The sequence below is a fragment of the Dendrobates tinctorius genome, unplaced genomic scaffold (genome assembly GCF_039654945.1).
Source record: "Dendrobates tinctorius isolate UK_male_01 unplaced genomic scaffold, ASM3965494v1 ptg000226l, whole genome shotgun sequence".
Classification (NCBI taxonomy): Eukaryota; Metazoa; Chordata; class Amphibia; order Anura; family Dendrobatidae; genus Dendrobates; species Dendrobates tinctorius.
The window spans coordinates 3791789-3817116 of record NW_027361893.1 but is presented as its reverse complement, the minus strand read 5'-3'; the positions used below and the strand labels follow the sequence as shown (position 1 = coordinate 3817116).

The 25328-nt window shown below is 45.9% G+C and overlaps 1 protein-coding gene across 3 annotated transcripts in view; it reads left to right on the top strand.

Moving 5' to 3' along the window:
* The first annotated feature begins 577 nt into the window (after positions 1 to 577).
* Positions 578 to 25328, top strand: part of LOC141059243 (uncharacterized) — a 250569-nt gene continuing 225818 nt past the window's right edge. The window contains exon 1 of one of the 3 annotated variants that reach the window (XM_073555546.1): positions 578 to 643. In XM_073555546.1, the coding sequence (XP_073411647.1) occupies positions 617 to 643 (27 nt within the window). In that variant the 5' untranslated portion in view covers positions 578 to 616. Of the gene's footprint in view, positions 644 to 1828; positions 1882 to 2060; positions 2210 to 25328 lie in introns of those variants that run through there. The other 2 variants (XM_073555549.1, XM_073555547.1) reach the window with 2 other exon arrangements.

Here is a 25328-nt window from a genome sequence, read left to right as displayed (position 1 = left end):
CATTATTCTCTATGTGGAGTGCGGCTCTGCGGGTGGAGGTCGGTGCCGGAGGCTCCATTATTCTGTATGTGGAGTGCGGCTCTGCGGGTGGAGGTCGGTGCTGGAGGCTCCATTATTCTGTATGTGGAGTGCGGCTCTGCGGGTGGAGGTCGGTGCTGGAGGCTCCATTATTCTGTATGTGGAGTGCGGCTCTGCGGGTGGAGGTCGGTGCCGGAGGCTCCATTATTCTGTATGTGGAGTGCGGCTCTGCGGGTGGAGGTCGGTGCCGGAGGCTCCATTATTCTGTATGTGGAGTGCGGCTCTGCGGGTGGAGGTCGGTGCTGGAGGCTCCATTATTCTGTATGTGGAGTGCGGCTCTGCGGGTGGAGGTTGGTGCTGGAGGCCCCATTATTCTCTATGTGGAGTGCGGCTCTGCGGGTGGAGGTAAGTGCTGGAGGCTCCATTATTCTCTATGTGGAGTGCGGCTCTGCGGGTGGAGGTCGGTGCCGGAGGCTCCATTATTCTCTATGTGGAGTGCGGCTCTGCGGGTGGAGGTCGGTGCTGGAGGCTCCATTATTCTCTATGTGGAGTGCGGCTCTGCGGGTGGAGGTCGGTGCTGGAGGCTTCATTATTCTCTATGCGGAGTGCGGCTCTGCGGGTGGAGGTCGGTGCTGGTGTCTCCATTATTCTCTATGTGGAGTGCGGCTCTGCGGGTGGAGGTCGGTGCCGGAGGCTCCATTATTCTCTATGTGGAGTGCGGCTCTGCGGGTGGAGGTCGGTGCCGGAGGCTCCATTATTCTGTATGTGGAGTGCGGCTCTGCGGGTGGAGGTCGGTGCTGGAGGCTCCATTATTCTGTATGTGGAGTGCGGCTCTGCGGGTGGAGGTTGGTGCTGGAGGCCCCATTATTCTCTATGTGGAGTGCGGCTCTGCGGGTGGAGGTAAGTGCTGGAGGCTCCATTATTCTCTATGTGGAGTGCGGCTCTGCGGGTGGAGGTCGGTGCCGGAGGCTCCATAATTCTCTATGTGGAGTGCGGCTCTGCGGGTGGAGGTCGGTGCTGGAGGCTCCATTATTCTCTATGTGGAGTGCGGCTCTGCGGGTGGAGGTCGGTGCTGGAGGCTCCATTATTCTCTATGTGGAGTGCGGCTCTGCGGGTGGAGGTCGGTGCTGGAGGCTCCATTATTCTCTATAAGGAGTGTGGCTCTGCGGGTGGAGGTCGGTGCTGGAGGCTCCATTATTCTCTATGTGGAGTGTGGCTCTGCAGGTGGAGGTCGGTGCCGGAGGCTCCATTATTCTCTATGTGGAGTGCGGGTGGAGGTAAGTGCTGGAGCCTCCATTATTCTCTATGTGGAGGGTGGCTCTGCGGGTGGAGGTCGGTGCTGGAGGCTCCATTATTCTCTATGTGGAGTGTGGCTCTGCGGGTGGAGGTCGGTGCTGATGGCTCCATTATTCTCTATGTGGAGTGTGGCTCTGCGGGTGGAGGTCGGTGCTGGAGGCTCCATTATTCTCTATGTGGAGTGCGGCTCTGCGGGTGGAGGTCGGTGCTGGAGGCTCCATTATTCTCTATGTGGAGTGCGGCTCTGCGGGTGGAGGTCGGTGCTGGAGACTCCATTATTCTCTATGTGGAGGTCGATGCTGGAGGCTCCATTATTCTCTATGTGGAGTGTGGCTCTGCGGGTGGAGGTCGGTGCTGGAGACTCCGTTATTCTCTATGTGGAGTGTGGCTCTGCGGGTGGAGGTCGGTGCTGGAGGCTCCATTATTCTCTATGTGGAGTGTGGCTCTGCGGGTGGAGGTAAGTGCTGGAGGCTCCATTATTCTCTATGTGGAGTGTGGCTCTGCGGGTGGAGCTCGGTGCTGGAGGCTCCATTATTCTCTATGTGGAGTGTGGCTCTGCGGGTGGAGGTAAGTGCTGGAGGCTCCATTATTCTCTATGTGGAGTGTGGCTCTGCGGGTGGAGGTAAGTGCTGGAGGCTCCATTATTCTCTGTGGAGGGTGGCTCTGCGGGTGGAGGTCGGTGCTGAAGGCTCCATTATTCTCTATGTGGAGTGTGGCTCTGCGGGTGGAGGTCGGTGCCGGAGGCTCCATTTTTCTCTATGTGGAGTGTGGCTCTGCGGGTGGAGGTCGGTGCTGGAGGCTCCATTATTCTCTATGTGGAGTGAGGCTCTGCGGGTGGAGGTCGGTGCTGGAGGCGCCATTATTCTCTATGTGGAGTGCGGCTCTGCGGGTGGAGGTCGGTGCTGGAGGCTCCATTATTCTCTATGTGGAGTGCGGCTCTGCGGGTGGAGGTCGGTGCTGGAGGCTCCATTATTCTCTATGTGGAGTGCGGCTCTGCGGGTGGAGGTTGGTGTTGGAGGCTCCATTATTCTCTGTGTCGAGTGCGGGTGGAGGTCGGTGCTGGACCTCCTGTAATAGATACATGCGACCCAACTATGGAAAGGAGGAAACGGATTGTTCTCATAGTTCTGGGCCCCTTTCTTGGCCGCCACAGTGTAATGCTCCCATAATGCTCCTTAGACTGGGGTCAATCATGCGAGTAACTCGCACGAGTCTCGCATGTCAATACCCGGCACTGCCGCCAGCACTTGGGACCAGAGCGTGCGGCTGCATAGAAATACATGTAACTGCCCACTCCTGTCTGTGTTTCTCGCATGTCTGACCACGTTTTTATGCAGTATGTATGATGCTCCCCACACAGTATAATGTTCCCACAGTACCACCATCCTCCCACACTCAGTATAATGTTCCCACAGTACCACCATCCTCCCACACACAGTATAATGTTCCCACAGTACCGCCATCCTCCCACACACAGTATAATGTTCCCACAGTACCGCCATCCTCCCACACACAGTATAATGCCCCCATTTTGTCCCTATATTGAGTGTCCAGGTACAACACACAAACAGAAGGCAGAAGTAACCAATATCATTATTTATTTCCCTGATAATGGGAATTGTGATCACTATGGCAACAGGGAATAATACAAAAAGGGTGATTACAATGTGAAATATACACTATCATAAATATAATGAATTCTCCGGCTCACTCTGACTGTAATAGCAGCCTCTAATCATATGCTACTTTAGCTACTGACAAGGGTGGTGGTCCCAACACATATAGGCCTCAACACTACCTCGTCTGTGAATACAGGCCATAGCGGAGGTCTCCGGTTCTTCCCGTTAGGCCACTTCCTCCTGACAAAGTCTGTGAACTGAAGGCAATTCAGCGAGCCTTCAACCTTCCCCTGTCCTGACTGTTGTACTATCCCAGACCAACCTCTGAACTGTACGTCAGTGCTGGAAGCAGCGTCCCAGCTCATTCGCACCTCCTGCTCTTCACTACAGGTGTATACTCCCAAGCAGAATCTCCTCTTGGATCTTCAGTGCTTGACCCATGGCGGACTTCTCTCGTACCTGAAGTAGTGAGGGCTGGGAGTCGGCTGTTGCCTGGAGTGGTCTGGACTCTGCGTATTGTCTGGCACAGGTCTGGTTCTCGGGCCTGGATTCTGGGACCGATCTGGTGCCCCCTGCGTTCTGCTTCCTGGCATGCCTCAATCTGCTGCCTTGGGCATTTTACCACAGCCTCGTACCTCGGCCTCAGTTTCTTTTCCCTGACACACGTCCTGCCCGCTCTTTGCTTGCCACCAAATTTGCTCCTTTTTTTTTTTGACTGGCCTTTTGTATCAAGAAACTGCATCATCAAGGTACCATCCAGACTCTTCCTTGCTGAAACTCTCCATCTTCCCATTGATTCCTCAGGGTCCCACCTGGATAGCAGATGGCAGTCGTCTTGTACAAATGTTGCACAGTGCTGAGAATTCACGCTTCCTATGACACACACCTTTTTACACCTCTTATGCCAGTATGTATGATGCCCCTCACACAGTATAATGTTCAGACAGTGCTGACATCTTCCACAAAAGATATTTCCATGGTACCGCCACCCCCCCCACACACAGTATAATGTTCTCATAGTACCACAAGTCCACCACACAGTATAATCTTCCCACAGTAGCACCATTCCCTCCACACACGGTATAATGTTCACACGGCAAAGCCATTCCCCCACACACAGCATAGAGTAATCTCACAGTATCGTTATTCCCTCCTCACAGTGTAACAGCATTCCCAACCTTTTTGACCTTGATAGCCACATTCGGCGCTGAGAGAAGTTCGCGAGCAACATCCAGCTCCTATCCCCCTCAAAATAGTGTCAACCAAAGTCCACGTTACGGGTATAATGATATCCGACGCTTTTCCACAGAAATCGCTCCAAAGCAGTGGAATGAGATCTAGGGGTTCCTGTTATGAGCTCATTTTCTGCTCCACCAGTTGAGAGTTCCCCTTCCGTTCTCCCTCTGGTGGTGACAGTAGGTAGTAATCTGCCACCTGGTGAGGAAGATAATGATTGGATCTCTGGAGTATCAGATTGGATATAAGACAGCCGACGCCCTATCCTAGTGCTGGTGATTCAGTCTGTTTCTCAGGTCTAGGACTCAGTTCTGTTCCAGTCTTCTCAAAATAAGTCGGTTTTTTGCTAATGTTCACACTTGCTCTTGTTGGTCTCTTCAGTTTTTTGTGTGGTCAGCCAGCCCGGCTGGGCTGTGCTGAATTTTCACTCTTATTTGCCAAATTGCCTTTCTTTTGTCCCTTATTAGATTGGCCTCTTTTTGCTCTGTCTCAGAATATTTTAGAGTGCTGATATAGTGGGAGAAGTCTAGTGACTTCAGGGTTAATTTTGCTATCAGTTGTGTTGGACATTTTGTAGGGTTTTTTGGCAGACTGCAGACAGTGTCTTTTCTTTCCTGTCCTTTCTAGTTAGTTTGGCCCCATCTTTTGTTCAGCCTATTTTCCTGCCTTTGTTTGTGTTTTCATCTTTTTTCACCGTCAATACATGTGGGGGCTGTCTCTCCTTTGGGGTCTGCTTTGGGGCAGTTAGTATTTTTCTTTTCCTGATTTAGGCTTATTTAGTTCTCCGGTTGTGACGAGGCGTCTAGGACCACCGTAGGAACGCTCCACGACTGCTGCTAGTTGCGTGTTAGGATCAGGGGTCTGCATAGTTACCAACCTCTTTGGTTTTCTGAGACTTAGCTTGTATTGTTTTTTTTATTTCCTCCTCGGCTACCCGTTCATAACAGAATCACCAGCCATACCGCAGATTCTAGGTACTCAAAAGCAGGAAAAAAAAGTGTTAGAATTTTTTTTTTTTTTTTATATGCATTTTTTCCTCTTTCTCTGGGGCCGTAGGAGGATTCTTTCCTTAATGGAGATTAAGCAATTGTCTGATCGTGTGGAGCAGCTGGCTGCTGAAGTGCAGGGAATTTCCGCCTATCTCGCTCAATTACATGCTGTTGAACCCAAAATACCCACTCCTGATGTGTTTCTGGGGATCGGTCTAAATTTTTGAATTTTAAGAATAATTGTAAATTATTTCTTGCCTTGAAGCCTAACTGATCAGGAAGCTCTGTGCAGCAGATTAAAATTGTCATCTCCTTGCTGCGCGGCGATCCCCAGGATTGGGCGTTTTCTCTGACACCTGAAAATCCTATTCTGACTAATGTGGATGCATTTTTTCAGGCCTTGGGGTTGTTGTATGATGAACCTAATTCCGTTGATCAAGCTGAGAGAACCCTGTTGGCATTAAACCAGGGCCAGGATCCTGCAGAGTTATATTGTCAAAAATTCAGAAAGTGGGCGGTCCTTACTACATGGAATGATAGTGCATTGGCAGCCCTCTTTCGGAAAGGTTTATCAGAGACCGTAAAAGATGTTATGGTGGGATTTCCTGTTCCCTTTGGTCTGGATGGCTCTATGGCATTAGCCATTCAAGTTGATCGTTGTTTATGTGAACGTAAAAATACACGGGAGGCGCTGCCACCTTTTGAACAAATGTCTGAACCTACGCAATGTGATTGGGTTTTGTCTAGGGCGCAACGTCGGGAGTTTAGAAGGCGTAATAAGCTGTGTTTTTTCTGTGGAGACGCCTCTCATACTATTTCTGTCTGCCCTAAACGAGAGAAACGTTTTGCACACACATTTGCTGTGGGTAGTATACAACCTAAGTTCCTTTTGGCAATTACTCTGATCTGCTCCTTATCCACATTTTCCACTAAGGCTTTTGTGGATTCAGGAGCAGCTCTGAATTTGATGGATTTGGACTTTGCTAAACGTTGTGGTTTGTCCATGACGCCTCTGCAGATGCCTATTCCTTTAAGGGGTATTGATGCCGCTCTGTCGGTGGAGAATAAATCTCAGTTTTGGACCCAGGTGATAATGCGAGTTGCCCCTGACCACCAGGAAAATTGTAACTTTTTGGTGCTGCATAATATGCATGACACTATTGTTCTGGGGTTCCCCTGGTTGCAAACTCATAACCCAGTTTTGGATTGGAAATCTGTGTCTGTGGTGAGTTGGGGTTGTCGGTGTGTTCTTAGGGACGCTCCTGTTTTCTCCACCTCTCCTCAGTCTCATGATATTCCTGATTATCTGGCTGAATTCTCTGATGTATTTAGTGAGAGTAAGTCTGCGTCTTTTCCCCCTCATAGGAGTTATGACTGTGCAATTGAGTTGATGCCTGGGTGTAAATTTCCCAAGGGTCGGCTTTGTAACTTATCAGTACCCGAACATGATGCCATGCGATCCTATATTAAGGAGTCGTTGGAGAAGGGTCATATTAGACCATCCTCGTCACCTTTAGGTGCTGGGGGTTTTTTGTGGCCAAGAAAGATGGTTCATTAAGACCGTGTATTGATTATCGTTCCCTTAACAAGATGACGGTTAAATATCAGTACCCGTTACCTCTGATGTCTGATTTATTCTCCAGAGTTAAGAGTGCCTGCTGGTTTACAAAGCTTGACCTCAGGGGGGCGTATAATCTTATTCGCATCAAGCACGGGGATGAATGGAAGACGGCGTTTAATACTCCGGAGGGACATTTTTAGTACCTGGTGATGCCTTTTGGGCTCTCTAATGCCCCTTCTGTCTTCCAGTCCTTTATGAATGATATTTTCCGAGACTTTGTGGATACGTTTTTGATCATCTATCTGGATGATATTTTGATCTTTTCTAATGATTGGGATTTCCATGTGGAACATGTCCGGACTGTGTTTCGGATTTTGAGGGAGAATTCCCTGTTTGTTAAGGGATCAAAATGCCTCTTTGATGTACAGAGGATTTCATTTTTGGGATTTATCTTATCTCCATCGACTATTGAAATGGACCCGGCCAAGGTACAGGCCATTTATGATTGGGTTCAGCCTACTTCTTTGAAGGCTCTTCAGAAATTTTTGGGTTTTGCTAATTTCTATCGTAAATTTATAGGTAATTTTTCTAGTATTGTCAAACCACTGACTAATCTGACCAAGAAGGGAGCTGATGTGCTGAATTGGTCTCCTGAGGCTGTCTCAGCATTTCAGGAGCTTAAGCGGAGGTTTACTTCAGCTCCAGTTTTACGGCAACCTGATGTCTCACTTCCATTTCAAGTGGAGGTAGACGCTTCTGAGATTGATGCAGGAGCTGTTTTGTCCCAAAAAGACCCTGTGACTTCTAAGATGAATCCCTGTCCCTTCTTTTCTCGGAAGTTCTCCCCATCTGAACGCAACTATGACATAGGGAATCGGGAATTGTTGGCCATGAAATGGGCATTTGAGGAGTGGAGACATTGGTTGGAGGGAGCTAGACATCAATTTGTGGTCCTCACCGATCACAAGAATCTGACTTATCTGGAGTCGGCTAAACGCTTGAATCGTAGACAGGCTAGTTGGGCCTTGTTTTTCCCGCGTTTTAATTTTGTGGTCTCTTTTCTTCCAGGCACTAAGAATGTTAAGGCAGGCGCCCTTTCTAGGAGTTTCTTTGCTGATTCTCTTAATGTGACCGAGCCTACTACTATCCTAGGTGAGGGGGTAGTTCTTTCTGCCATTTTGCCCGATTTGAAACGCGCCCTAGAGAAATTTCAGGAGGATAAACCTGAGCGTTGCCCTATGGGAAGATTGTATGTTCCGGACCAGTGGAGAAAGAGAGTGATGTCTGAAGTCCATTGCTCCGCATTGGCTGGTCATCCAGGTATTTTTGGTACCAGAGATTTGGTGAGTCGGTCGTTTTGGTGGCCTGCCTTATCTCGTGATGTCAGGAATTTTGTACAGTCCTGTGGGACTTGTTCTCGGTCTAAACCCTGTTCTCGTTCTAGTGGGTTGCTGATGCCCCTGCCAGTGCCCAAGAGGCCATGGACCCATATCTCAATGGATTTTATTTCTGATCTTCCTGTCTCTCAGAGAATGACTGTTATCTGGGTAATTTGTGATAGATTCTTGAAGATGGTCCATCTTGTACCATTCCCAAAGTTGCCATCTTCCGCTGAGTTGGTACCCTTATTTTTACAACAGGTGGTTCGGTTACACGGGATTCCTGAGAACATTGTGTCCGATAGAGGGGTCCAGTTTGTTTCCAGATTTTGGAAAGCCTTTCGTTCCAATCTGGTAATTCAGTTATCCTTCTCCTCCGCATTTCATCCCCAGACCAATGGGCAGACTGAGAGAACAAACCAGACCTTGGAGTCTTATTTAAGATGTTTTATATCTGCTGATCAAGATGATTGGGTCTCATTTTTGCCCTTGGCCGAATTTGCGCTGAACAATAGAGCTAGTTCTGCCACCTTGATGTCACCCTTTTTCTGTAATTTTGGGTTTCATCCTCGATTCTCTTCAGGGCAAGTAGAATCTTCGTCCTGCCCAGGTGTGGACACTGTGGTTGAGACTGCAGCAGATATGGGACCAAGTGGTGTATAAATTGTCTCTCTCTCAGGAAAAGGCCCAGCGTTTTTCCAACCGGCATAGGACCATTGGTCCCCAGTTTAAAGTGGGTGATATGGTTTGGTTGTCGTCTAAGAATATTCCTATGAAGGTTGCATCTCCAAAATTTAAGCCAAGATTTATTGGACCTTATAGGATTTTGGAGATTCTTAATCCTGTTTCTTTTCGATTGGCTCTTCCAGTTACGTTCAAAATCCATAACGTATTTCACAAATCACTGTTGAAGAGGTTTGTTGAGCCAGTAGTTCCTGTGGCGGCACCTCCTGACCCTGTGTTGGTTAAAGGCAATATGGAATATGAGGTAGAGAAAATATTGGATTCTCGTTTGGTTAGACGGAGACTCCAGTATTTGGTCAAATGGAAGAGTGGATAATTCTTGGGTTTTTGCCTCTGATATTCATTCCAATAAATTGGTTTGTGCTTTTCACCGGGCCCATCCTGATCGGCCTGATGGCATGGAAGGGGGTTCGGTGACCCCTCCTCAAGGGGGGGGTACTGTTATGAGCTCATTTTCTGCTCCACCAGTTGAGAGTTCCCCTTCCGTTCTCCCTCTGGTGACAGGAGGTAGTGAGGTTGGTTTAAGTAGTAGTAATCTGCGCCCTGGTGAGGAAGATAATGATTGGATCTATGGAGTATCAGATTGGATATAAGACAGCCGACGCCCTATCCTAGTGCTGGTGATTCAGTCTGTTTCTCAGGTCTAGGACTCGGCTCTGTTCCAGTCTTCTCAAGATAAGTCTGTTTTTTGCTAATGTTCACACTTCCTCTTGTTGGTCTCTTCAGTTTTTTGTGTGGTCAGCCAGTCCGGCTGGGCTGTGCTGAATTTTCACTCTTATTTGCCAAATTGCCTTTCTTTTGTCCCTTATTAGATTGGCCTCTTTTTGCTCTGTCTCAGAATATTTTAGAGTGCTGATATAGTGGGAGAAGTCTAGTGACTTCAGGGTTAATTTTGCTATCAGTTGTGTTGGACATTTTGTAGGGTATTTTGGCAGACTGCAGACACTGTCTTTTCTTTCCTGTCCTTTCTAGTTAGTTTGGCCCCATCGTTTGCTCAGCCTATTTTCCTGCCTTTTGTTTGTGTTTTCATCTTTTTTCACCATCATTACATGTGGGGGGCTGTCTCTCCTTTGGGGTCTGCTCTGGGGCAGTTTTCCTCTTTTCCTGCTTTAGGCTTATTTAGTTCTCCGGTTGTGACGAGGCGTCTAGGACCACTGTAGGAACGCTTCACGACTGCTGCTAGTTGTGTGTTAGGATCAGGGGTCTGCATAGTTACCAACCTCTTTGGTTTTCTGAGACTTAGCTTGTATTGTCTTTTTTATTTCTTCCTCGGCTACCCATTCATAACAGGTTCCCACAGTACCCCTATTCAGTAATCTTCCATCAAGGACTCCCTGCACACTGTCACATCCAGCTTTGAGCACCTCCTCTAACAGGTAGTACCATTCTCCAGTATACCATACCTAAAATATCTCTAAACACCTTAGACCATTATATGTGCATCCAGATCTGCTCTTGTGTGCAGGGCTACCCACAAAAATCACCATTTTGAGATGTGCATGTGCTCTTCATACCTGTTTGCTGGACCTAATGCACCAAGCTGGCAGAGAGTCGCGAGCCACAATTCATGGGAAGGTGAGCCACATGTGGTTCCCGAGCTACAGGTTGGGGACCCCTGCAGTATAATAATCCCACAATACCACTATTCCCCTAGAGACAGAATAACCTTCCCACAGTACTGCCATTCCACCATGCACAGTATAATGCTCCCACAGTACGGTCATTTCCTCCACACAGTATACTGTCCCCATAGTACCGCTATCCCCTTACACATGCTACCAAAGTACCATCATTTCCCCCATACACTGTATAATGTTCCCACAGTACCGCAATCCCCTCCATACTGAGTGGGGGTACTTATTTTGTATAGCAGGCTATGGTGGCCATAGTACGGTGTGAGGTGCTGTTTGGACCATCATATTGTGTGGGAGACCTCAGACTGAGTTATCTGGGTCACCAGAGGGAAGATTTCCTGGTGAGTGTGACAGGGATTAGGGAGAAATACAGACATTTGGTCCATCTAGTTGCCGACTTTAACAAAGGCAGCATGCGGTCTGCAGAGAGTATATAATGTCTGTGTATCTTTTTCCTTTAAGTTGCGGGGGCCATATTCCAGCCATTGCTGTGGGATCTCTGATTTCTATCTACTCCACGATGTATAGGATAATGGAGGATAATAAAGTAGTTATGGACGTGAGGTAACTCACATTGTGCAGTGACTCTGTTTTCCCATATAGTGACGGATATTCTTGTTGCCAAAACCGTGTTTTTTTTGTTTTTCCCCCCACTTTAAACCTTTTTTTTGTAACTTGTTTTAAACCCCTCTGATCAGTGCGATCATACAACATACAAGCCTCTGATGGCTCCGGTGATGCACTGTACTACTGTAGTGCCGTGTATCATCACTGCCTGTCAGTGTAATACTAACGGCCCCATACACATGAGAGAAGTGTTGGCTGAACGGTCATTTGGCAGACAGCTATCTCTCCCGACTCCCCCATACACACAAATATCCCAGCTTTCCTGTGGTCTGTATGAGAGAGTCGCCTCCAGACTCCTCTAGAGGAGGATTATCTATAAGAAGAACAAACAGATTATCCTCTGAAATTCAGGGTGCCAGATCCTTCTCTGCCCTGACATCATCTGTCAGGAGGCCCCCAAATATATTTACAGTCGCCCAAACCCCCCGAAATCAGTGCTTTCATGTAACTTTAGTCTAATGTGTATGGGGGCGATAAAAGGTAACTTATTGGATGCTGCCTCTGGCCCGGCCTAATAGACCTTCATACATCACAGCCCAGACACCATTATTAGGCGTGTAAGTATTGTAGTAACTAGGCCGCCCCATACTATCGAGTACTTGGGGCGGAGGACATTCAGCCGGACTCTGTCACACCTTCTTAGATGCCATGTTTTGCTTTTGGCAACAGCAAGTGGTTAAACTGCCAGGGTTTGTGTTGCAGCCGCACCTGCGGTGTACATCTATGTTCTGGGGCCCAAAAGAGTTTACAGTGCGGGAAAGACGGGAAACCTTCATATAGACGGCCGGTGGGGATGGAGTCAGTGACGGACTCTGGCCAAATATGTTTCTAGAGCCGTAGTAGAAGATGAAGATGTCGTCGTCCTCATCATGAAGTAGTTATTCCTCCTGTCACGTGTAATGAATATCTCCTGCAGTATTGCTAATGCCGATTCCAGTGTCGGGAAATGAGATGAGAATTAGCGTTATGGAAGATGAGTCTATGAGAAACGTATTCAGCTGCCGACTCCGAGGGAGAAACTGCTTGTTGTCTGTGGCCTAAATATATAGGTTTTATTAGTAGATGTAAAGAAGAAAACTAAATACTGTAAAATAATAAATCTCCTCATATGTTTCCCTTATTATCTCCAGGAATTGTATTATTACACAGGATTTTTATGATGTGACATCGGCTCATTTTCTTTACATTCAGGTCTCTACAATATCTGATCCTCTCAGTGACGATCTTTTACATAAGAAATTTTTCTGATTTACCCATCAAAGATGGATATGGACAGAGACAAGATGGCGGAGAGGATATTACACCTCACCCTAGAGATCCTCTTCCGGCTTACTGGAGAGGTGAGAGACTTTGATGTCATATTACATCATTCTTATCTATGGGAATATCAGATGGACAGAACTGGAGAGGTGAGGACTCTGGAAATGTCTGTAGTGAGATTTATTAATGTGTCTCTCCATAACCAGGATTACACAGTAGTGAAGAAGACCTCTAGTGAGCGCTGTCAGGACCCTGTGTCTGAGGGATGGGGAAGACCCCTGAGCCCAATCATGGGGCTATCACCTCACCCCCTCATACATGAGGACATCAATGACCAGAAGATCCTAGATCTCGCCTACAAGATGATTGAGCTGCTGACTGGAGAGGTGAAACTGCTGGGAATGCTGGGACATTATACAGTAACACTATGAAGGTATCGGGGGGATGACGGTATCATTGTATGTGTCAGGTTCCTATAAGGTGTCAGGATGTCACTGTCTATTTCTCCATGGAGGAGTGGGAGTATTTAGAAGGACACAGAGATCTGTACAAGGACGTCATGATGGAGGTTCCCCAGCCCCTCATATCACCAGGTAATAGACAGGAATAAATGCACACAGAATATAATTATCTGTATGTAAAGAATAAATTCAGTCCCTTTGTGTTTCCTCCAGTTGTATCCATTAAGAGGACAACACCAGAGAGATGTCTCCATCCTCTTCTTCCACAGGACTGTAAACAAGACTATGCCAATGTTCCTCAGCATGATCAGGTAGATGGAGAGAAGGTGTCATGAGATCTCCCCTGTGATGTGTAGACGGCTGTGAAGGTCTTGTGCTCAGTGTTGTTTTATCCACAAGTATCATATGTTTTATACTTGGAATATAACTGAAACTGTGATTCTATTGCTCCTCGGGTTTTCATGTGTAAATTGTAAAAAGTATGATACCTCTACACTGTGACATACCTTCAAATATTTGTAGACCGCTATTAAGTCTCCTCTTAGCCTCCTTTTTACAAGGTAAACATTCCCAAACCCTTGAACCGTTCCTCGTAGGACATAGTTGGCAGTCCGCTCACCATCCTGGTAGCTCTTCTCTGAACTTGCTCCTGCATTTCAATGTTTGTTTTTTTGTTTTTTTTTTGTTTTTTTAAATGTGGTGCCCAGAACTGGACACAGTATTCCAGAAGAGATCTGACCAAGGAAGAGTAGACAAAAATAATTACTTGACCTAGACTCTATGCTTCTCTTAATACATCACATAACTTGTGTAATGAGAACAGTTGAGATGGCAAGATTAGCTCTTTTTAGGGCACATAAAATGCCTGTGTCCTTACCTTAGTTGTCTGCTGCCAGAGTTTTACAATATCACAGGACAGTGTCTGAAATGAATTCTGGTTTATTGGTTGAAATGTATCCTCATTGCCTTATCTCATAATTATTGCTAGTCTTTGCTGACGTCTGTCGCCCACATGTCATTATCTATATTACTCTAATGCCTTAATCAATTAGGTCAAGCTGACATCTTGTCTTGCAGGTCATCTCCAAAGTCAATCGATATGGTCAGCAATAAAGTTTATCAATGTAAGAATCAATAGGGTTTTCCCATTTGCACAGTTGCACGTAGCATGTTGATCTTTGATCATCACTATGAGCTGAGTGGTATGGGCATACTGGGTCATTTTAACCCCTTTACCCCAAAGGGTGGTTTGAACGTTACTGACCGGGCCAGTTCTTACAATTCTGACCACTGTCCCTTTATGAGGTAATAACTCTGGAAGGCTTCAATGGATCCCGGTGATTCTGACATTGCTTTCTGAAGACATATTGTACTTCATGTTAGTGGTAAAATTTCTCTGATATGACTTGCATTTACTTGTGAAAAAAATGGAAATTTGCAGAAAATATTTAAAATATTGCAATTTTCCAACGCTGAATTTTCATGTCCTTAAATCAAAGATGTCACACAAAATACTTGATAAGTAACGTTTCCTGTTGTGAGTTCATTTTCTGGTCTACCAGTAGTGAGTTCTCCTTCCAGGCTCCCTCTGGTGGTAACAGGAGGTAGTGAGGCTGATTTAATCAGTGGAGATCTGCCACCTGATAAGGAGGATGACGATTGGACCTCAGGAATCTCAGACTGGATTTAAGACAGCCAACGCCCTATTCTGGTGATTCCTTCTGGCTTGTCAGGTCTTGGTTCTCAGCTCTTTTCCAGTCAGCTCAAGCTAAGTTTTTCTGCTAATGTTCATACTTGATTTTGTTGGTCTATTCAGTTCTTTGTGGCCAGCCAGCCCCGGCTGGGGCTGTGCTGAATTTCCCCTCTTATTTATCTGTATTTGCCAATTTGCTTTTTGTCCCTTATTAGATTGACCTCTTCTTGCTCTGTCTCAGAATATTTCAGAGTGCTGATATAGTGGGAGAAGTCTAGTGACTTCAGGGTTAATTTTGTTATCCAAAGTGTTAGACATTATTTTTGTAGGGTTTTTGGCAGATTGCAGACAGTGTCTTTCCTTTCCTATCCTTTCTAGTTTGGGCCCCATCGTTTGCTCAGTCCTCCGGCTGTGACGAGGCGTCTAGGTTCATCGTAGGCACGTTCCACGGCTGTTGCTAGTTGTGTGGTTAGTATCAGGGATCTGCAATCTGCATAGTTACCAACCTCTCTGGTTTTCTGTGACTTAGCTTGTTTTGTTTTTTCCTCCTCGGTGACCCATTCATAAGTTTCCCACATGTCTACTTTACAACATCACAATTTTGGAAGAATTTTTTACCAAGTGTAACAGGAGAATTTGGACCCCAAAAGCTGTTGTGCAATTTGTCCTGAGTACGCTGATACCCCATACCACTGTTTGAGCGCGTGACAGAACTCAGAAGGGAAGGAGCGCCAATTGATGCAAAATGGAAACCCCCCACAAGTGACACCTTTTTGGAAACTATACCCCCCCCAATGGACTTATCTAGATGTGTGGTGAGCACTTTGAACCCCCAAGTGCTTCACAGAAGCTTAAGTCATATTTTTTCCACAAAAATGATCTTTTTGCCCCCAATTTTTTATTTTCCCAGGGGTAACAGGAGAAATTAGACTCCAAAACTTGTTGTGCAATTTCTCTTGATTACGTCGATACCCTTATTTAGGGGAATACTACTTTTGAGGCACAGTGCAAAGCTCCGAAGGGAAAAGGCACCATATTGGATTTCAGATTTTGCTGGAATGGTTTGAGGGTGCCATGTCACATTGCAGTGCCCCTGAGATGCCAGAACAACGGAAACCCCCTATATGTGAACTCATTTTACAAACTACACTCCTCAATGAATTCAGCTAGGGGTGCAGTTATCATATTAACACCACATGTGCCTCACAGAATATCATACCACTGAGCGGTGAAGAAAGAATAAATTACATTTTTACCTCTAAAATGTTGTTTTAGCCCCAAGTGCACACGGGCGGAGACACATTCACCTCAAAACCATCCTGCAAAACTCACCAGCTGCACTGCCAAAGGAGGCGACTATAAAGGAGAAAAGGTGTGCTGCCTAAAAATGCTGTGTATAGAGGAGGAGCGTGAGGTGCAGGAGGAATAAGGCCCGTTAACTGCCGCCATTAAAAGTCATATCGGCAGTCACTAAAGGTTTAATAATGTGTTTTTTAAAAAAAAAATTTCTTCAACAAAATGGTGCCGGTTGTGTTTCATGTACCATTGCAGGAGCGTTGCTATGTTCAATGCCTGGGCAACGTCAGGCTTTTCAACTAGTAATTAATATCAAATACATATCCTTAACAGTCCCCCCTTTGGAGACATGTAAAATCAAAACCCTAATCTTGTCGAGCCTATCGATCAGTCCTTGTGCACTTTAAGGATTTCTTCACCGCGTACAAGACGACCCATCTCTAGTAGATGGACCCCTTCCTAATGGACTTGTGCAGAAGGAAGTAAGATCCTACTCTCTCCCTAGTATTCCGGGTGAGGTGGATTTGGCATTCTTCTCATGGTTTCACAGCAGCATCTTTTCATCTAGGAGATCATCGAAGTCGGCGTGCATGGTCATCACTGTGGTTTCCATCATTATTTTCTTAAGACATGTAGCTATGCAGCATAGAATTAAGGCTTAATACAATCAACATCACATATAATAGCTATTGCAAATTTAATGGGTCAATAAGTCCCTTTTATGGCATCCCCAGTGGATTCTGTAAACCATTGTTGATTAATGTAAGGTAGCTTATCCATTTTGCATTCTTGCCTATCCCAATCATGGGGATGATGAATTCAAATCCAACTGCTATCTTGTTTCTGGCTTTGCATTTATCAGGTACTCCCTGTGAGACCCCAATGGCATCTCTGTTCCTTAACCAAAATTTACACATTTTGTCACCATTTCCCCCCCCCCCACCACCACCACCACCCAAGTTCAGTACTTGAGCCTATTACATATAACCCTTGGTCATTCTCTGAGGGGTTGTCAATGGTGAGGTACAGAACTATGCATCCTTCCTTGGGGCAATGAGTGGTGGCAGGGATGGGGAGTATTAAACCCGGAATGCCCCTCTGGCCCTTAAAGGGGGCTTTGGTCAGGGTCATGAGCGTAAATTGGCTGGTTCCCCAGCTTATTACATATGAGATGTTTCTGTGTTATAGTGGTATCATTGCTGCTTCTTTTTGCTGTTGTACCAGCCAGTCTGTTGCCCACTGCTTACCTTGAGGTTTCTCCAGTGTGCGCCTTGACTTTTACCACTGCAAATCTTTCTGGCATCAATAAGGACTCCATCAGCTCTTGTATGGCTTTGTGGCATCTGACAGGCGTTCCATTAGCCGTGATGAAGTCTCTTGCTATCCAGATTGGTCGTAGCTTTGTGTTGAGCAGACATCTTGCATGCTTCTGTCAAGGCCTGCAGATCTGCCTCCGGATGGAAGCAGTTGGTTTGCTAGCAGCACGGTATCTTCTGTGACTACTGCTGTTCCAGTGTGCGAGTGGCCTTCTGGTCTATATACCTTGATCCATCCACAAAAAGCGTCAGGTCAGGATCTTTCAAAGGTACATCAGTTGAGTGAGTCAAACCTGGAGGTTACTTGTCTCATAACAGCAAAAGAATCGTGTTTAGCCATTTCAAAGTCGACTGCCTCTCCCACTGGTGTGTCGGAGATGTGATCTTAATCATCTCCCCCCCACCTTCCTTGGCAGAGTTAAGCCCCCGTTACACACTGCGATATCGCTAGTAATATCACTGTAAAGTCACCGATTTTGTGACGTAGCAGCGATATTGCTAGCGATATCGCTACATGTGATACTTACCTCCGACCGGCTCCCCCGCTTGTCGCGCGAGAAGGTCCTGGACTATTTCTCGTCGTCAGCTTCCTGCGGCGCTTCCTGCTGTGACGACGAGCGACGCGTGGACGCGGGCGGGAGGACGTCAGGATCGCCGCATCTGACAGGTAAATAGCGACCCCCGACCCCTGCAATGTCGCTGGTGAGATCTGCCTGCGTGGCAGCTCACTAGCGACCACTTAGCGATGCACCAGCGATCCATATCGTTGTCGGGATCGCTGGTGCATCGCTATGTGTAACGGTACCCGTAGAATAGTAGCTGGGTTAAGGACAGTACATCTGGAGATGGTGACATTATCTGGAATCAGAATAGGGCATTGCATTGTTTTGGCTGTGCCTGGGCCAGATTGGCAGTAATGTCATGGGGTGCCATTATCTTCAAATGGTGGCCCAGAATGATGTCAGAGGTCTTATCCAGCAACAGGTGGGTTGCACACACGGCTCTCATGCAGGTTGGTGCTTCATGGGCCACTGGGTCAAGTTTGGCATGTGTATATAATTTTTTTTGTGTATAATTAAAATTTGTTTGCTTTTTATTTTTTCTTGTAGTTTACGGTTACACCGGTTTTTTACACCGGTAGAGTTGGAAGGGACCTCCTGGGCCATCTGGTCCAACCCCCTGCTCAAAGCAGGATTCACTAAATCATCCTAGACAGATGTCTGTACAGCCTCTGTTTGAAGACTTCCATTGAAGGAGAACTTGCCTCCTCTCGTGGCAGCCTGTTCCACACATTGATAACCCTCACTGTCAAAAACTTTTTTATCTAATCTGTGTCCCATTCAGTTTCATCCCATTGCTTCTACTCTTTCCTTGTGCAAATGAGAATAAATATGATCCTTCTACAATGTGATGGCCCATGAGATATTTGTAGACAGTTATTAAGTCTTCTCTGTCTTCTTTACTGCAAGCTAAACATTCCCAAATCCTGTAACCGTTCCTCATAGGAGAGTATATCGTAATATCCTATTACGGTCTGGAGCTCGGGGATGGTGGTCCTAGGGAGTGGCTGATGCTGGTGTCAAAGCTTTCTCCAATTGGGGACTAACTTTCCTTTCATATCTGAGATCCTGAAACTTTTGATTAAATCGGTGGAAGAAACTATCCACAGATTCTCCTTTTCCCTGCTTGACATCCTGGAGAGTGGGGGTCTGAGCTGGTATGTGGTTCTTGGCTCAGACGTAAAACTTACGGAGGAATTCTTCTCTGGATACACGTGATTCAAGCCATTCTTCATGCAGATTGTTGGGTTCAAGGGCTAGTCGCATCCTTGGCCAAAAGGAATATCCTGCTATAATTTGAGTGAGCCTCTCTAATTCTGCATATGAGGCAAAATGCGCCTTCTGTATTTGATGAATCCTTTTATAAAATGGCATAGGATGTGTTACTGGGTCTGGCAAGCTGTCCACTAGAGTATCTGTCTCCTGGTATTTCCAGGAGTCCTTGTGGGGAACAGGATGTGTGTCAGAGTGTAAGCTTTGGGGATTACTTCGGCAGGATAAAGACTATGATGATGTTCCACAACCATATAGTGGTGGATGCTGGATCTTGTTCATGGGATCCTGTGGATTATGAGTCTGAGCTGTCGATTCCTGTCTTCCCTGTTCTCCTTGACCATACACCTCCATGTCATGCTCCTCTTTTTCTTAATTTTTCTCTTTATTGACTGCATTAATTAATGGAGCTACAGTGGATGTGACATATGGGATGCCATCTACATAAATAACTGGGAATGGTGTAGGACTATTTGGGTTGGTCATCTGACAGTCCGAACAAGTCTCATGATATTCTGCGTTTGACAGCGGGCACATGTCCAGTCGTTGGGAATGTATATAGGAGGTATCAATTGCTGTAATGCCGCTGCTGCAACTGACACATTTTCCTTAGGCGCCTGATCGGCGTAACATTGTCCTATTCCTCGCTCCATACCTGCTTTCTCACATTCTTTATCATCTTATAAAATGCTTCAGGGTCCTGTAAGACCTCAAAATTCCTGAGGTTGGGATTCTGCTTTTTACTCAATAACACATTCTTCCATTCCTTCTTATCTAATCCTCCTCCCTTCCTGTTCTGAGGACTTCTTTTTTTTTTTTCTCACATGCGTTTTTCTTATTTGCTTCGCTACCGGCTTCATGGGTCATGTCTGTCTTGTGTGTGTGTTGACTGATCACTCCCACCCATTCTATCATCTGACTTCTGAAGGACATGTATGTGTCTATTTCTTAACACAGAATTCTCACGGGGTTTTGAATAGTTAACCTGGTAGGTATACTTAATTTAAGTACTTTTAAACTCTAGGCATGTGACTGGGAAAGCTGTGTCTACGCTGTATGTCCAGGGAAAGGGGTCTCGGTGACATTTAGTTACGTTGAATACAGTGGTATAGGAGGTACACCAACAATTAGTCTGTTCCACCAGCAGGGTATCTAAAAAGTCTTGTGTACCCAGAAAATACATAATCTAAAAACACCAGATTGCTACAATATCTGCTTTCACAACAACACTTTCACAAAAATCAGTCTACGCGTGAGCACGCTCGTATCCAAGGTACACAGCGGGTAACTAAGCGACACGCGTGCTTAGTTACCCGATATTTACCTTGGATACCAGCTCCCAGCGTCTGCTTACAGCGCTGGGATCTCGGTGATCATTGGTCTCCCGCTGCCACACGCAGAGATGCGCGCTGGCCAGCGGGAGACCAAAGATCAAAAAATGGCCCAGGACATTCCTGCATGTTCAGCGATACCCGGCGGGGGGGGCAGTCGCTGATGCATGTCACACAGCAAGATCACTGTGGCATCACAGAATCAGCGATCTTGCTGTGTGTGACGGGGCCTTAAGATTGGAGGTCTTCTATGCTGCTGGTCATCTCCTAACATCTCATCCTAGCCCGACATTTGGACGCCAAAATGTTAGGTCTCACGAGATGCGTGTGTTGTCATCTTAATTGTCTGCTGCCAAATTGTATCTTGGAGTTTTACGGCTGGAGAAAACACAGGAAAAGAGTGGGTCGTGTCACAAATGATTTCTGGTTTTATTAGTCAAGATGCACAATATTTATAGAGAGAAATCAGGCCTTTTCCACACATTACATGATTGCTTACTAGTTACTGCTAGTCATTGGTGATTCCTGTCGCCCACATGTCTTTATCTTTGTCATTATCTTTATTATGATGGTTATTACTCGAATGGTTATTGCTGTAATGGTCATTGCTGCAATGTCTTTAGCTGTAATGGCTATTGGTGGGTCAAGCTGACATCTGTCTTGCACGTATTATATTGATCTTTGGTTTATGAGGGGAGTAATATCCTCTGGTGCAGGTACATTTACTCTGATAAGTGCAATGGGTTATATAATAATGTCAGAGTCCACTGAATGGTTTTACCTAACCTGCTAGAGCACACATAAGTACTTAATTTGATACGTATTTAGCAAAGCGTCCATGTTGAATGTTAGTGTCCATTTTCTATATCTTCATAATTAAATAATATCAAATACATTTCCTTAACAGCAGAATTAACAAAAATCAGCATTTCATGAATTTCTTTTAAGGGTTTATGTCGTTCCATGTGTGGTAAAATTGAAAAGGCAGTTTTATTCTGGTCAGTACGATTTACAGTGATACCTCCTTTTATATCGTTTTCTGTTTTGGCGCTTTTAAGCAATAGAAAACTATTTTATAGAAAAAATAATTATTTTTGCATCACTTTTTTTTATTCTGAGAGCTATAACTATTTTTTTTTTTTTCTTTTTTTCCGCTGATGGAGCTGTATGGCGCTTGTTTTTTGTGGGACAAAATGACGTTTTCAGCGGTACCATATTTATTTATATCCGTATTTTTGATCACGTGTTTTTCCACTGTTTTGCAGTATGATGATGAAGCATTGTTTTTTATTTTATGCTGTTCACTAATGGGGTTAACTAGTAGGACTGTTTTATAGGACGGGTCGTTGCGAATGCGACGATACCAAATATGTACACTTTCTTTGCTTTTTTTTGTTTGTTTTTTTTTGTTCATTCAAATATTTATTTAGAGAATATGTATTTTTTTTTTTTTTTTTTTTTTTTTTTTTTTTTTTTAAATATTTGTACAATTATTTAACGTTTTTTTTTTTTTTTTTTTTTACTTTGTCCCATAGTGGGACAATCATTTATTGCAGGCTGATCGCTTCTATAAATGAAACAGCATCTGCATGTTATAGAAACTGTCAGCTCTGCACTGACAGACTTGCTGATCATGCACTGCTCATGATCAGCAAGTTTCCTAGCCCTGGTGACCTGGATGTCGTCATGATGAATTCCGGTCACCATGGCAAGGATCAGACCCCCGCGTCACGCTGCCGGGTCTCCAATCCAAAGGCAGGGCTGTCAGTCCTCTGTCAGCTTCCGGAATGCTGCGATCGTATTCGATCACAGTATTTTGGGGGTTAATGTACTGGGAGTGGACTGTGACCACTCCTGGCACCTAGTGCCGGGTATCAGCTGTCAGAATCAGCAGACACCCGGTGGTGATCACCCGCACACCCCCTCCCCAGTGATTGCAGGCGATCGCTATAATGTAATGTTCGGTTCTCGGTCAAATAGGCCCAGGTCACATGGACGGAATATTACGTCCAATGTCAGAAAGGGGTTAACATTATTCAGTATTATTCATTACTAGATGGAGGCCGGATGCTATCGCATCGGGAGGGTGGTAATATCACAATAGGAGCAGGCTTTGCAGCGTTGAGAATCCCCCCCCACGTGCTCACCCACCTATCCACTCTCTCTTTCCCCATCTGCTGTCTTCTCCTCTCATATGATCTCTTCTTTGACATGTGTACCCCATGTGCTCTCCCCCTTGTCTGCTCTCTCTCTCCACCACTGTGCTGTCTTCTTCTCTCATGTGTTCTCTCATTTGAGCTGTCTCCCCCTGTGTGTTCTCTTTCCTATGTACACTCACCCGTCCCCCTGTGTTAAAATGAAAGCAAAGTAGATAAGGGTAACATTCTATTAACATGGAAAAAAAATTGTCTGTGTCTGACTGTGTACAGAACATACCACAGCTCCTGGGCAGGGGAGGAAGCAAAAGACAATACTGACATTACAGCAGGAGATCGCAGAGGATACATTTTGTGAGGTAAAATATTGTTTAAAAACAGTCAGTGAAATATTTTACCTCACAAAATGAATCCTCTGTGATCCCCTGCTGTAATGTCAGTATTGTCTTTTGCTTCCTCCCCTGCCCAGGAGATGTGGTATGCGCCGTACACGGTCAGATACAGACCATTTTTAAAATGAACTTTCGTTTGTTGGAAAAGCCCTTTAATGTGACCGGTTTCCTCTGGCTGTAGACACGTCGCACATCTGCTGCTGGGATCAGACATATGATTCACTGCGCGGAATACGCGCAGGCGCAGTAAATCAGACCGCCGCCATCATTGTGCAGATAGATAGCGGCGGTCACATTAAAACTGCGTATGCACCCCTCCTGTACAAAGATGGCGGCAGTCAGTGAATCATTCGGTTGAGCACGGTGGCAGCGCGTTCGCGACAGTGTTCTGCTGGTGGTACCGCACAAGAGGCTGCGTACAGTGTGTGTGTGGTGCGTACGGCGTATACAGTGTGTGTTGCGCTGGTGGTACCATGCAAGAGGCTGGTACCATCAGTAGTTTTCATATTGAGACACTTATCACTTGGGTGTCCCAATATGGCGGTCGGTGAACTTCCTCCGCTTGGAATTCTGGGATCCGGACACATCTGATTGGAACAGGATTTTTTAGACATTACATGGTAATTATATTAATAGATGCAGTGTCTGTGATTCTTATATATATATTCAACAAAGCGTCCATGTTTGAATATCTCCAGATTATATACATATCCTTAACAAGTTGATCATAGATGTGACTTCTCCATCTGTCTGAAACTTCTACAATATTTGTTTCAGGGTGAAGATCTGACCCATATTAATCCTACAGAGACATATGTGAGGGGTGATGAGCCGTGTAAAGAGAAGATTCCTACATATGACTACCCAGGTGAGTAGTGACCACGAAAAGCAGAGAAGTCACAGATTCTTCTCAGTCATCGGCTGTGGCCGCTTTATTGACTTTGGACATAGAAAGCCCTTTTTTATAGAAATTACAACATGGAAGATGTAGCAGAGTGTATCTTTTGACAATCCACCGGTACACAGGAGAACTTCACTGGGCAAGTTATCTTGAGTAAACAGCATTTACTTCTTATGGGTAAACATGAGATAACATGATTCAGAAGCACACAGCCCGTGCTGCTGGCATAATACAGTCAAAAACTAAAGTAAAACGTAATAACAACAAGAGAGCTTCCCTCCCCACAATACAGCAAACATTTGACTTCAAACTATCGCCATCTTTATCCCACAACCCAAAACAGTTGTTCAATACTTTTAACTCCCTCCTCCGCCCACTATTGCCCCCTCCAACTTCCCTAATCTCTGCTGAGGACTTTGCCATGCACTTCAAAAACAAGATAGACCAAATACGGCAAGTCTTTATTATTCAACCACCACAACCCCTTTGTATACCAGACCAATGCCCAAACCCCATAACCTCCTTATCCAACATCACTGAAGGGGAGCTTGCTCATCTTCTCTCCAAATCACACCTCACCACTTGTGCACTTGACCCCATCCCATCCCACCTCCTCCCCAACCTCGCCACCACTCTTATCCCATCTCTAACCCACCTCTTCAACCTATCACTAACTTCCAGTACCTTCCCTTTTGCTTTCAAACATGCTATAATCACACCTATCCTCAAAAAGCCAACCCTCGACCCAAACGCTATGTCCAGCTATCGCCCAATATCGCTGCTCCCATTCGCTTCCAAACTCCTGGAGCAGCACGTTGACGCTGAACTTTCCTCCCATCTCTCATCTAACCTGCTCTTTGACAATCTACAACCTGGTTTCCGCCCCCATCACTCCACTGAGACAGCCCTGACCAAAATTACTAACGACCTAGTTCCAGCCAAAGCGAACGGACTATACTCCTCCTTCTAGACCTGTCCTCTGCCTTCGACACAGTTGACCACTGCCTGCTGCTACAGATCCTCTTCCTTTGGCATCAAAGACCTTGCCCTATCCTAGATCTCCTCATACCTCTCCAACTGCACATTCAGAGTCTCCCACTCCCACACTATCTCCTCATCCCACCCCCTCTCTGTTGGAGTCCCCCAAGGCTCTGTTCTAGGACCCCTACTCTTCTCAATCTATACACTTGGCCTGGGGCAACTCATAAAGTCCCACAGATTCAAGTACCATCTTTATGCCGATGGCACTCAGATCTACCTCTCTGGCCCAGACGTCACCTCTCTGCTGTCCAGAATCCCGGAGTGTCTATCAGCCATATCCTCCTTCTTCTCCTCCCGCTTCCTCAAACTGAATGTGGACAAATCTGAACTGATCATCTTTCCCCCATTTCACAGATCCTCCTTACCTGACCTATCACAATTGACGACATCACGCTTTCCCCCGTACCAGAGGTCCGCTGCCTCGGAGTAACTCTTGACTCTGCCCTGTCCTTCAAACCGCACATCCAAGCTCTCTCCACCTCCTGCTGCCTCCAGCTCAAAAATATTTCCAGAATCCGTCCCTTCCTCAACCCTCACTCTGCTAAA